The 14,317-nt window shown below is 41.3% G+C and overlaps 1 protein-coding gene across 3 annotated transcripts in view; it reads left to right on the top strand.

Annotated features, from left to right (window-relative positions):
• RAPGEF4 (Rap guanine nucleotide exchange factor 4) overlaps nucleotides 1-14,317 on the top strand; it is a 451,555-nt gene that overhangs the window by 54,118 nt on the left and 383,120 nt on the right. For all 3 annotated transcript variants that reach the window (XM_089690492.1, XM_089690491.1, XM_089690490.1), the window contains exon 4: nucleotides 1,111-1,257. In XM_089690492.1, coding sequence (XP_089546618.1) covers nucleotides 1,111-1,257 — 147 coding nt within the window. The remainder of the gene's footprint in view (nucleotides 1-1,110; nucleotides 1,258-14,317) is intronic.

Here is a 14,317-nt window from a genome sequence, read left to right as displayed (position 1 = left end):
CACCGCTTCCTTGTGAACCCAAGCTTGTCTTGGACATGAGTTCACACAGGAGCGGTGTGGGAAACCTCCCTGCACCGATCCCATACTGTCACAGAAGGAAAAGCTGGGGTTTGAATTCTCTGCAGCTTTCTCTCCTCTCAGTGCAGGGATGACAGTATGGGCTAGATGGATTTTGATTGGTCAGCACTGCCTTGTAGAATTTTCCCTTTCTTCAACTGACACCCAAACAAGGACACTGACAGTAAACTGGTGTGGGATCTGTGTGCACTGGCTGTCACTCTCCCCTCTCATTCTGAGCTGTCTGTCAGAAATCCATCTACTTTGATCAGTGTTGTCATATAACTAATCAGGTGGATGAGGCTAACTATTTGATACCACAGCTCAGCCCAATCATAATACTGGAGTCAAAGAAAGATTAAAGAAGCTAGCATGCTATTCAACTTCCCAAAACCATCCAAAAATTAATTATTAGCTGTGGCTGACAATATTGGTTCTATTTAAAGTATATACATTTCCACACTAAGTGGAAGTATGCCAAATTGAGGGTGATTTGAATTCCCAAAGTGACTTTATGGCAGTGATTTGCCATTTCTTGACTCAGCCACCCATGTCCTTTTTCTACGTCCTTTTCCTTCTCCTGTGTTTCACACTGTCACATATGTAATTGAAAGAGTAGAGGCAGCGAATGGCTCTTGTTTCCATCTTACACTGTCTATGATAGCATTAGAGAAAGCAGCACTTCCTCCAGAGGTTTCCAGGGGTTCCTTGAGCAATGAGCAATTTTTGCCTCTCGGGTAAGTTCCCGCTGACACCATTGATCTTTTTAGTAATCTGTAAGGGGGTAATTCTTCCAAATTTCCTATTACCTCTGACTATCACACTAATGTTTCATGAATTATAAAGTCATTTTTAGCTGGGCTTCCCTGAGACCGGAAAGTTATGTCAAGGGTTCCTCTGCATTGAAAAGGTTGAGAAGGGCTGGTCTGAGGTGACAATTCTATTAATGTATGTGATGCATGTTTTAAATTGGCTGAAGCCCTATCACTTTGTAACTAGTTAGTTGTTTTCACACAATTGTATGTGTCTTTAAAATGTTTCTCTTCACCATAGGATGCCGTGGTTATATGTACACTGGGGGTCGGAACTGCTTTTGGAGAATCAATATTGGACAATACACCCAGACATGCCACCATTGTTACAAGAGAATTCAGTGAGCTCCTACGCATTGAACAGAAGGACTTTAAAGCTCTGTGGGAGGTAAGCTTTCTGGTTTACTAGTTAAATATTAAAGAGAGCAGAGCTATTGAGGGTGTGTGAGCAAGGTAGGGTGTGGTGTGGAGGCAGAAAGAACATAAAGAGGTGGGACACAGTGAACTGGATATATTGAAAGTGTTCCAATACGGTACAATCAAACTTGGCGTGTGAGTACAGCTGTCTGGCGCCACATACAAAATTCACAGCAGTAATCCTGTGGTTCGAGTGATGTTGAGAAGAGTGGACGTGCAGCCTGGCCGGTCCAACCCAATTGGGAAGCTGCTTCAAGGAGGTAGACGTGGTAACTAAGCTTTCCCTACTCCTCTGGAAGCTATCCCTAGTGCTAAGTACTCTCCCTGACAGATGGGTAACCTGTCCCTACGCTAGCCACTTTGCAAAAGTGCACCAAATCAGGTAGGCAGGGACTTACATAACCTCTGCCCTCACCCAAGATGGATGCAAAGGTTATGAGGGAACCAGCATTTAATCAGACAGCTGTTGCCAAGACCAGAGGAAATCATAGAGGAATTAAATTCCCCATGACTTCCGGACGCTTCTGTATGGCCGTTTTGGTAAAGTGCCACCTATAGTCGGGAGTACAGACTACACCTGCTTTCAGGTGCAGTAGCTTTAGTAACTGCTGGGCCACTGAAACATTGTGCAACCCAGGATTCAAATAGTTTTGCACCACAGGAAATTTAGGGTGCTTCTAAATATTCCCTTTCTTTTACCAGAGGCTTGGTAGGATCCAAGCAGCTATCACATGGCAAGAAATACAGGTGATTCAGGGTCCATGAAACTTAAGGGGTGCGCCCAAGCTTAGCATCCTTGCCTTCTATTTAAATAGTATGGTGTTCACATTACATTGTTTACACAGAAAAAGACTGCATTTCTTTATTTTCCACACTATCTGCTGTTGTGGTTCTATAGACTTACTGACAAAAAAATTAGACAGATGTAGCAGTCTGAGGGGTGAACAAGACCCTCAATGGATTTAGAATTTATTTCAGATCCCAGTAATTTTAGTTATTTCTCTGCTAATCAAGGCAAAATGACAGCCTTCTTTTTTGCAGGTAAGGTTTCCAAAACATTTTAGCAGTGAGAAAATTTACAGCAGAGACCAGTGACGTCAGAATGTTCTCTGATGGTGCATGACTGATCCGGTGTTCACTTCTCCTTTCTCAAAATATTTATTGTGACTAGATCGATGCTTTTATACAGTACCTGCCACAGCTTGATACAACATATAAATAGAGAAACAATAAACAAAAGAACATGACCAAATCCAGAATCCCTTTTGCAGTGCTATATGACGTATCTCAAACTCTCATTTGCAGCCAAATTTTATCAGGAGCCAATTCAGCCCCCAGCTGCCAAGGTTATCTCAGGGCCTTACTTGGGCTTCCTGCCACAAGCTGTATCGATGACTCCGTACCTAACCAAGTAAATGGCCCAATGTAAGATTGTATCAGCTCTAGTGTTCGACTTTATACAAACTCTATCAGCTGCCTGCCATCTCAGCAAACAAAAGGGATATCCGCAAGCTGTGACATGGAAAAATATGCCACACAAAACACTTGCACATTACAATGACACAACATGTATGCAGGAATTTAATATGGCCAAAACCTTTTTTTTAATATTGAAACCAAGTATAGGAACACTAAATTATTCAAACAAGGGCAGGAGGGTGAGGACCTGTTCTCTTGCTGAAAACATACAGACTGAGGGGTATTACTGCATGTTCTGCATAATAATGTGGCTTAAATCCCTCTCCCTTTTTCTTCCCTATCAATAGCCTGGTGTCTTTTTGCCTATGCCACCCCCATTGTTCTCCTAAACCCATAACCCTTTACTGGGCATGTCTCCTAAACCCCCAACCCTTTACCATGGCTCCAGCACAGGGACGGACTGACCATTTGAAAACTCGGGCACTGCCCGAGGGCCTGGGGTCATAAGGGGGCCCCATGAGATGCCCCTGGTACCTTTTTCATAGGCTTTTTTGAGTTTGGGCAAAGACACAGGGGCCCCATGATCCCCTATTGCCCGGGGGCCCCATGAGTTGTCAGTCCGCCCGTGCTCCAGCCATGCTGCCTTCTCTGTTTAATACACAGGACATTACTATCACTGCTGCACTAGGTCTCATGGAATATATATTTATGTATATACTTTAAGCTAACACTAAATAATATAATTTTCAGTGGTGTTATGTTTCATCAGTAAATCCCTTTGGTAATCAATTGCCAACATTTGTTGAATGGAAACCCTTACAAGGAATTATGAAAATCCATTTGACAGTCTTCATATTGAGAGGTGTCTATAACAACTATGTATTTGTGAAGTGACATATGTAATCCATAAATAACAAATGGAGACACAGATTACAGCAGTTGCTTAAAGATGCCAGATCGGCACTAGATGAGTTGTCTTTGAATCATCTGTGGAGACATATGTGGTGTTTGGAAATGAATTTCCCTTTGCCTAGAGTCTGCTGCTACATACTAGTGGCAGACTGGCAGACGTGCTCTTCAAAATGGAAATAAGATCCAAAAAATGTAGTTCTAATAAAAATAGCAATGACTAGAATGCTAAAATCTGTCAGAGAACAGTATGTAATCTTGAATTTTATCATAATGTAAATAGACAGTTTTTATTGGTGTTATTGAGCTGTGTGGGAAGCATCGTGCATCAGTAGGGACATTCCTATTCGCACTGTCTCCCCTGATTGGAAAGGAGTAATTACTTTTGAAGATATAGTTACATTGAGTTCTTTCCTCCTCGCGTACTCCATGTCCCGTGTCTATGAGGATTGCACTTTGAAGTCAATGGGATTAACATTCACATTCTGAAAGGCATAACTATAACAAACACAGAAAAGATGAATCATCTAAGGACCTTATGACGTTGACTCACCACATCAGGGCTGTAAAGTTAAGAATAATTTTGTATACATGCTACCTTATTACCCACCATCAAGGACAACCCAGGAAGCAGTTGTTGGTGGAAGGGGGTGGTGGCAGGTGAGATTTTGTCTTTTTCACTATTTAAATGAGTATTTGCTTCCTGCAAACTTAATTTAACACTTTTCACTCCATCAGGCCCAACGTGCTGTTCATTTGTATTTATTTTAATTTATATAACACCAAAATATGTAATTACACGAAGGCCACTTAGGCCCTGCCCCAGAGGTATTTAAAAATGTCTCTACTAAAAACTTTCTCTGGATATTTTTTCAGTGGAAACAGACTATTACCACTATACAGTATTTATGGGTTGTGGAATGTAAGTAAAAAACCTTTAAAGAAGAAATATTGCCAGAAAAAAGGCTCATTAAATCTCTCATTGGTTTCTGTGCATATAGCATTTGTCCCAAATAAAATCCAAACAGTGGATGTTAAATAAAATAAATATTTCTTCTGTCTTTGCTGGCTGTAACTCCACCCCCTTGAAGCCTAAAAATATGTGATTCTATGGGGGAAGTTACAGCCAGCACTGGGCCCCACCCCCTTTCCATTCTGCCTTACCCTGACTCCTCATCTGACCTGCCGCTTCAGGGCACAGAAGCTTGTGCTATGAATGACTGACTGTGGCTGAAGCACTTTCATTCACAAAAACAGAGGCTGACAACAGTTCACACCAACTACCACACTAGTTCCTCTTGGACAAGTGTAGTAGCCAGTGTGTGCTGTTGTCAGCTTGTTTTTTTTGTGAGCAAAAGTCAAGCAGCAGTCATTCACAAAACAAGCTGACAGTTTCTACCCGCTCTATGTCCCTAATAACCAGCACAGCAGAGTCATATTCCATCTGGCATCTTAGGAGGATGTAGGGTAGGAGTTGTGCAGGCTCTGTGTGCACTGCCTGTCATGCCTGTCTCTTCCTGAGCTATCAGTCATAACTTTTCTTTTTCTTAACTTTTCTTTCAAATACATTATTGGTCAGTGTTGCTGGATAGCTAGGAAACTCTTGCTAACAGTGCCCTGGACAGCAAAAAAATCCTAATCCATTCCCACTTTTTTCAAAATTAAAAAAAAAAATTGGCTGGATGTAAACTTTAAGGGATCCTCCTGTCTTATTAAAGGATAAGTTCACCCTTGGAACATGTTACATGTTCCACCCGTTTTTAGTGTGGAACATGTAATATGTTCCCACACAGCTGCGCCTGCCACCCCCCTCCCTCTGACAGATCGTACAGGGAGAAGTTTCCCCTTACTATCTGTCAGATTTGAAAACAGCGTGGCCGTGCGGGGCTCCACTCACACGCCGCATCACTCATTTACAGTGTTCTGTGAATGCGTGCCTACAACTCCCTACAGCCTTAGCGGTTGTCGGCTTGTAGTTTTCAATGAACTACCACGGCGCTGTGGAGCGCCGTAGTAGTTCATTGAAGCTTCCTGTCAGTATACCTGCTTGGCTGTACATCCCGTATGGCAAGCAGATATTCTGACAGGTCTGCAGGAGACCTTTGGACAAAAATAATAAATGCACATTTTTTTATCTGCAAAAAATGTGCATTTATTATTTTTGTTCAAAAAGTGAACCTATCCTTTAATCATTCTCTAGTGATACAGAATAGTTTTCTTAGAAAATATATAGCTGTTCCTAAACTTTAAATGTATTATTTGAATCCAAACATATTTGCTAAATGCTTTTTCTAGCTGCATAAATTATAATGTAGCAAGACAGAGCTGGTTCCCCCCTCCCAATCAGTCACATCCTTATTCCCTTGTACAATTGATTGCCCAGCATTTGAGATATCTATTTAAATATATAATGTTTCATTAACTTGAAAAATGTATTTGTGTGTTTATTCTTTATTTGGCTTTGATTCATATTAGGTGTATTTGCTTAAAGTGACCCTGTCTCCACATTTACATTTTCCCTTTCCAGTAGCTCATATCCTGAAATGCTGCTGCTTGACTCCTCCCTGGCCACTGCAGCAATTCTGTTCTTCCTTGTGAGTTTGATACCTGTTCCCCCCACTGCAGGCAGTGGTTCCTTCCTCATTTGTCCAAAAGGACCTGTCCACACTACTGTTACATATTAGAACGCAGGGTGGTGTCCATTTACTTGGGTATTGAGGGCGCATTTAGAGGATTTTTTTTTTTACGTTTATTGGAAGTGTACAATGTTACCACCAGGTCTCCCCTCTGCAGTGCATTGTGCTACACTGCATTGTGTGACCTACGGCACAATCCATTGAGCTATGGAAAATTGCATTTCTCCACCACACATCACACCAACATTGTGGTATGAACAGGGAATATAGAAAACAATTGTTTTCTATTTCTCCTTGCAGTGACTGATGTTAATCTGGTACAGATAATGCCAATCACTGCAGATAGGGGTCGATTTATTAAAGTCAAATAGACTGTGCACTTTGAAAAGTGCAGTTGCACTCTGCAGGTACAGTTGTTCCAGAGCTTAGTAAATGAGATAAACCTTCACTTTGCAAAGAATACACAATCACGTGCAAGGAAACAAAAAAACAGCATTTTTGTTTCCACATGATTGGTTGATGCAAGTCATTTAATTTAATAAGCTCTGGGGTAACTGCAGTTTGCAAAGTGCACAGTCTATTTGCCTTTAATAAATCCATCCCATGGTGTGAATGGTCTCTTAGTGATGTAGATTTCAGCAAGAGGAACAGGTATTCACACATCTGGAAGTATGAAACACCTGCTAGATCTGGAGAGCAGTTAAAAGGAGTAATTTTAAGATGTAGGCTATAGGAAAGGAAAGTAAATTTTTTTTTATTTCCTTTTCATAAGTGACCCTGTCATGACCCTCACAGTTATGTAATAAACAATATTTCTTGCCTGATCTTCGCTTTTCCAACCTAGACTGATGCTGGTGAGTAGCTAAAAGACTTAATGGACATTGTGAGGCATCTTCGGCCAGAGATTACTAAAATATTTATATGATGAGTGGACAGTTTAAGACTGCAACTCTGAGCAAATTCATCTGATTTACAATCTACTCTGACACACAAGCCCTAGAAGGTTTATGATGTCATTTCTCCTTTAAGTCCTTCAAATGACATGTCCACATATTTTCCAGAGAGACCTCCGGAAACCCAAAGGTCCTGAATGGAGCAAAAGATGAGCGTTAGCTCCCTTTCTTCAAGTGACAGCGTGAGGTTTAGGACAAGGAGAGCTGTAGATATACTCTTCGTTTTTTCTGGCGTCGCCTCTGCAGCTTCTGTCTAGAAATATCTTGTCAAAGGGGTGCTGACAGACGCAAAAAGATGCTTGAAGTAAGAGTAGGCTGATTTACACGGAAAAAAAATCCAGTGCTATGCTGAGGTCTTATTTTTTTAAAAAGCTACAAATCCTGTGGATTTAAATGACTGTTTTGTATAGCAGACTATTGCAGACTCTCAAAGTATACATTGCCGATAAAAATGCTAGGTTATGTAAAGAGAATCCGTCACATGTTTAGCAAGATCAAGTTCCAATTCCAGACAATGCAGGAATTGGCGTGAACTATTGAAATTCCTGCTACTTTGGCCCAGTAATCTGGAGTTTAAAATCAGCAGGTTTGTCACCTTTTATAAAAATCTCAGGTATCTTTGGAGAAAGTTACAATAGAATTGGAGCTCTCTACAGTGATGTGTGCACGGGAACCTTACATAATAATTTAACATTAATTCATCGTGACCGCTCTTGTTGTTCTTATGGCACTTTTATTCTGAGCACTGACAGACTGCAGAAACATGTTATCTTACCTAATTAGTAAACTGCTGTTCTGTTAGTAAAAGGCTCCCTTTCCATCACATGCTTGCCTAAAGTGACCTTGACTCTATACAAATGTTTCCCAGTAAAAGAATGGAGTTACTACTTATGCTACCTGTGCTGCCAAATACCATTCTGTTAAATAATAATCATCCCTGTAAGGTCTCATTCACAAGGGTGGCAGAGGGGGCAGTGGAAATAGGCAGTTGTTTTGCGTTTATACCGCCCACCAGCAAGTTGCTGGTGGACATATCTGTACAAATTGCTGAATCCTCATTGGGGTGCAGCAAACTGACTATGAAAAGTGATACTTGGTGGATCACAGAGCTGTCAAAAAAAAAATCACACCCGTCTAAATGAGGCCTCAGTCGGCTGGAAAACCAATGCTTCCTGGAGCAGCCATTATCAACCAGGGTTCTGTGGAAACCTTAGGGTCCTCCAGAGTTTGCTAGGGGTTCCTTGAGCTGTGGCTGATTGACCTTCCATTCTATGGTGCCTGTATAGTTCCTGGGCCGACACCACTTGGCAAAAGTAGAAACCTGATTTAATATATTTATAAACAATATAGGGTCTGGGATTAAAAATACCATTTCAGTCTTTGCAGATGACACCAAGCTGTGCAGTGGAATAACGTCCTTACAGGATGTCTTCAACTTACAAGCCGACCTCAATGCTCTGTTTAATTGGGCAACTATGTGGGAAATGAGGATTAATGTTGATAAATCAATGTGTCATATTTCAAAGTGCATGTGAATAAGCATAATTAGGAATTATAAAGTCAATAGGTCACTGTGAAGTGACCTTAGATACAAAAGGCTCTGTATCACAAAAGTTATTGGTGCTGTATCTCCTTCACCATAAAGTGCCTATGTTTCACCCGATGATCATGGTAATATAATATAACTTACAAATCAAATATGACCTCTTTCATTATAAAGAAGATCTGCACTTGTTGGTATCTTGCTGCCCTTTTTGACGCTGCTTCTTGATGATGTCAGAGTGACGAAAAGGCGTTAGAGGTGGGACATCCGGTTGCTGACTTCCGGTCACTGTACTTACTAATTGCTGGAACGCACGTGGGCTCAGGGACTGTAGCGGCGGTGCCAGCATTATATGTCTATACGCTGTAGCATCTAGTGCCAGTATACAGGCACATTATCATGTGCGCATTTTATCTATGTTTTAACTTGTTCATTTTAATAAAAATACTACACTATATAACATCTTTATCCTTGGGTTCTGATGTGGTTTTGTGGAGTATATGAGAAGACTGGAGATATCATCACAGGCTAAGCCTTTCACTTTATTCCATCAAGATACCAACAAGCGCAGCAGATCTTTTTAATTAAAGAGGTCATATCTGTTTAGTGAGTTATATTATATTACCATAATCACCGGGTGAAACATAGACACTTTATGGTGAAGGAGATACAGCACTAAGCACTTTTGTGATACAGAGCCTTTTGTATCTAAGGTCAATTCAAAGTGACCTATGGACTTTATCATTCTTAATTATGTTTATTCACATGCACTTTGAAATTTGACACATTGATTTATGGCATTTTTATTTATGATTGGTCATAATATGCACACAGCACTTTAGCACACAGCACTTAGAGCATTGATGTATTGATTTATTTATATTGTGTATTTATGCATTGTGATAGGTCCAGTAATGTGCCTAGCACTTTAGCACTATTTAGTTTCATATTTTTAGGTTGTGCTGTATAGCGCCCCCTATAGAATTCATAGATATGCACGGTGGCTATTGATCACTCCAGGAAGGCAGCTTGGTCATCGTCATTTTTTTTATTCACATTTGGCACAGGGGGTGTTCTATATAGTTTGTGAAAAGTACACTAAAACCTTCATGGTTAGAAGAACTTTAATAATTTGTCTTCTTCCCCTACCCTACCCCTTCACAACATTCATTTACTAAATATTGTAAGTATAGGAACATTTTAACTAAAGGGCAGCTGTTGCGTTTTCCACTTTGGTATATTTGACATTTGCACCAACTTTCCAGTTTACCATTTTTTACAATTCACCAGTAAATTGTTTTCCACTTTATCAATATGATGGAAGAAAGATTGAACACACTCAAAAATTGGTTGACAAACTTCTGTTTGGCACTTTTTTATAAATAGTCCTTCTAATGTAGGACTTGTAGTTCCGTGAAAGAGGTTCTCCTCCGTATATTACTATGGGGAATGCATAAGAGCAGTGGTCTCCAAACTGTGGCCCGGGGGCCGGATGCAGCCCTTTGCTTGCTTTTATCTGGCCCCTGGGGCATTTTTCCTCCGCTGCTACAAGACAATATTCCTCCCACTGATACCAACAATGGGGCATAATTCCTGCATCAACAACTGGGCACTATTCCTCTCATTGACACCAATGAAGAGGCACTTTTCCTCACACAGACACCAATGATGGGGCACTATTCCTCCCATTGACAACAATGATGGGGCATTATTCCTTCCACTGACACCAACAATAGAGCACTATTCCTCCCACTGACACCAACGATAGGACACTATTCCTCCCACTGACACCAATGATAGGCCACTATTCCTCCCACTGACACCAACAATGGGGCACTATTCATCCCACTGAAACCAATGATGGGGGTCTATTCCTCCAATTGAAACCAATCATGGAGCACTATTCCTTCCACTGACACCAACAATAGAGCAAAATTCCTCCTACTGACACCAATGAAAGAACACTAATCCTTCCGCTGACACCAATGATAGGGCACTATTCCTCCCACTGACACCAACAATGGGGCTCTATTCCTCCCACTGATAGCAACAATGGGGCACTATTCCTCCCAGTGACACCAACAATGGGGTGCTATTCCTCCCTCTAATACTAAAGATGCATTGTTTACTCTCTCTGATGCCAGGACAATTTCTATTCCCGATGACCACAGTCCAGTCCCCCTAAAGCCTGAAGAACAGTAAATTGGCCCTTTGAAAAGTTTGGAGACCTCTGCATTAGAGAACAAATGGTACAGTTTATATGTTTTTTGTATTTAGCTGGATTTTCCATGGGAATATATAAAAAAAACATTAATGGTCTGCATCAACGGGTTTTGGGCTTGTGTCTGTCGTATTCTAGATACCCAGGTCTCTCACTATCTGCCTTTTGTGGTGACAGAACTATTCATCTATGCTTTTGCTGAATCTTTTATGTGTATTCTATACATTTTCCTGTTTGTTGGGTTTAGCATGTGATAAACAGACCAGCTCTGGGCAACCGGCTGTAGGGCTACCAGCTACTAAACTGTCCAATAAATTATTTGCATGGCATATTCTTGCCACAGAAGAAGCTGAACATTTATGCTGACACTTGTTGCTCTACAACCTGTGAATCATCATCATATCATGTAAGGTAACAACGGGGCAGATCCTTGTGAGACAATGAAAAAAAACTTAAAACAGAGCTTTCTGCTGTGCTACAATAGAACGTGACAGAATGTGTCTTGCCAGCCCATTTCCTTCCTTACAGTATACAAAACTCAAGAGTATTTGTTTCAGGAAGAATATTAAAATTAGAATAGTTTAGCACTGTCAGTTCAGCTTCCTTTGGTTGTACAGTATCTTTGATGTGAATCGTGTAATCTATTTTCTTTGGACAGGAAATAAGGTTTGTGTTGGCCAAACGGTCACCTCTGTTTTTGGCAGATTAATGGCATGGTCCAGTGTTTTATCGCATACTGAAACATGTTACATAGAGTTCTATTATAAGCATCGGTGCTACCCAAAACAACAGCACAGAATAAAACAATATGAACAACCATCAAGCATAGTAAGACAACAGTTGACGCTAGACATTTTCGATGGTGTTTGTATTTTTCCTAGAAAATGTAGTAGGCTTTGGCCACTACATGTCACTGCATGGGCATTAGCAGTTTATTCTGCATTAAATAAATGTTATTGTATGGCAGTTATGCATGTCAAGGCCATTTGGAGCATAGAATTGTAGGGCTTGAAATAATACTGATAACTGCCTTGTGAGTGGAGGTATAGCTCTACCCAGGGGCAGACTGACTATTTGGAAACTCGGGCATTGCCCGAGGGCCCGGGGTCAGTAGGGGGCCCCATGAGATGCCCCTGGTACCTTTTTCATAGGCTTTTTTGAGTTCGGTCAAGGACACAGGGGCCCCATGATCCCCTATTTCCCGGGGGCCCCATGAGTTCTCAGTCCGCCCCTGGCTCTACCAAAACACAAAATGTAAAGCAGAGGCACAGGGCATCTCCTCTTTGTTATTTCTGCTCCATAAACTATATACACATTGGACAGCATGAGAGCTGATTCACACATGTGCGGTGCGTATTGAAGCTCAGGTTTCACAGCTAATTGGCACAGTAGTTTTTCAGCAGTTCAGGTCAGGTTTACATCAGATTCAGGACAGGTTTGGATCAGGATTTTATCCTGTTGACACATATGCAGTTTAGAAGCGGTTCCCAAAGAATAGCCTGTAATCTGCACCTGAACCAGACTGCACTACTCAGAAATCATACAGGACTCTTTTTCAATCTGCACTGAATTCACACTGAATCCGCACTGCCAATGCACGGGATATATGTGAAGAAGCACCATAGGAAGCAGTGTTATTTCACATGTTATGCGGATTGGATGCGATTCAAATACAGTTGCAAGAAAAAGTATGTGAACCCCTTGGGATTACGTGGAGTTTTGCATGAATTGGGCATAAAATGTGCTCTGAACGTCATCTAAGTCACAACAATAGAGGAACACAGTCTGCAGAACATAATACTACACAAACATTAGATGTTGCCATGGTTTAATTCCACATAACATGTAAACATTCACAGTGCAGGGAGGAAAAAGTATGTGAGGCCCTAGCTTAATGACTTCTCCCAGAGCTAATTGGAGCCAGGAGTGAGCCAACCTTGACTCCAATCAGTGTGATGATATTGGATGTGTTGCTGACAGCTGTCCTGCCCTTAAAAAACACACACCTGTTTTGGGTTTACTGGTTTCAAGAAGCACTGTCTGATGTGAACCATGCCTCGCAGAAAAGAGCTCTCAGAAGACCTACGATCAAGAATTGTTGACTTGCATGAAGCTGGAAAGGATTACAAAAGTATCCCCAAAAGCCTTGATGTTCATGTGTCCATGGTAAGACAGACTGTCTACAAATGGAGAAAGTTTAGCACTGTTGCTACTCTCCCTAGGCGCGGTCGTCCTGTAAAAATGACTGCAAGAGCACAGCGCAGAATGCTGCATGAGGTAAAGAAGAATCCCAGAGTGTCAGCTAAAGACCTACAGAAATCTCTGGCACATGCTAACATTTTTGTTGACACATCTACAATAAGGAAAACATTAAACAAGAATGGAGTACATGGGAGGACACCACGGAGGAAGCCATTGCTGTCCAAAAAGAAGATTGCAGCACATTTGAAGTTTGCAAAAGAGCACCTGGATGTTCCACAGCACTACTGGCAAAATATACTGTGGACAGATGAAACCAAGATTGAGTTGTTTGGGAAGAACACACAACACTATGTGTGGAGAAAAAAAGGCACAGCACACCAACATCAAAACCTCATCCCCACTGTAAAACATGGCGGAGGGAGCATCATGGTTTGGGGCTGCTTTGCTGCCTCAGGGCCTGGACGGATTGTTGTCATTGATGGGAAAATGAATTCCAGAGTTTATCAAGACATTTTGCAGGAAAACGTACGACCATCTGTCCGCCAACTGAAGCTCCACAGAGGATGGGTGATGCAACAGGACAATGACCCAAAGCATACAAGTCATTCAACAAAACAATGGCTGCAACAGCACAGAATACGCCTTCTGGAGTGGCCCAGTCAGAGTCCTGACCTCAACCCGATTGAAATGCTGTGGCATGACCTTAAGAAGCGATTCACACCAGACATCCCAAGAATATTGCTACACTGAAACAGTTTTGTGAAGAGGAGTGGTCCAAAATGACTCCAGATCGTTGTGCAGGTCTGATCAGCAACTACAGGAAACGTTTGGTTGAGGTTATTGCTGCCAAAGGAGAGTCAACCAGTTATTAAGTCCAAAGGTTCACATACTTTTTCCTCCCTGCACTGTGAATGTTTACATGTTATGTGCAATTAAACCATGGCAACATCTAATGTTTGTGTAGTATTATGTTCAGCAGACTGTGTTCTTCTATTGTTGTGACTTAGATGACGTTCAGAGCACATTTTATGCCCAATTCATGCAAAACTCCACGTAATCCCAAGGGGTTCACATACTTTTTCTTGCAACTGTATGTGAACTGGCACTGAAAGGCTTGATAGCTAATAAACATGATTATATATATTTAG

The sequence above is a fragment of the Staurois parvus genome, unplaced genomic scaffold, assembly GCF_062004578.1.
Source record: "Staurois parvus isolate SC_StPar_1 unplaced genomic scaffold, SC_StPar_1.0 ptg000530l, whole genome shotgun sequence".
Lineage (NCBI taxonomy): Eukaryota > Metazoa > Chordata > Amphibia > Anura > Ranidae > Staurois > Staurois parvus.
The sequence above is the reverse complement of the archived record's forward strand: the minus strand, read 5'-3'. Positions and strand labels throughout refer to the sequence as shown.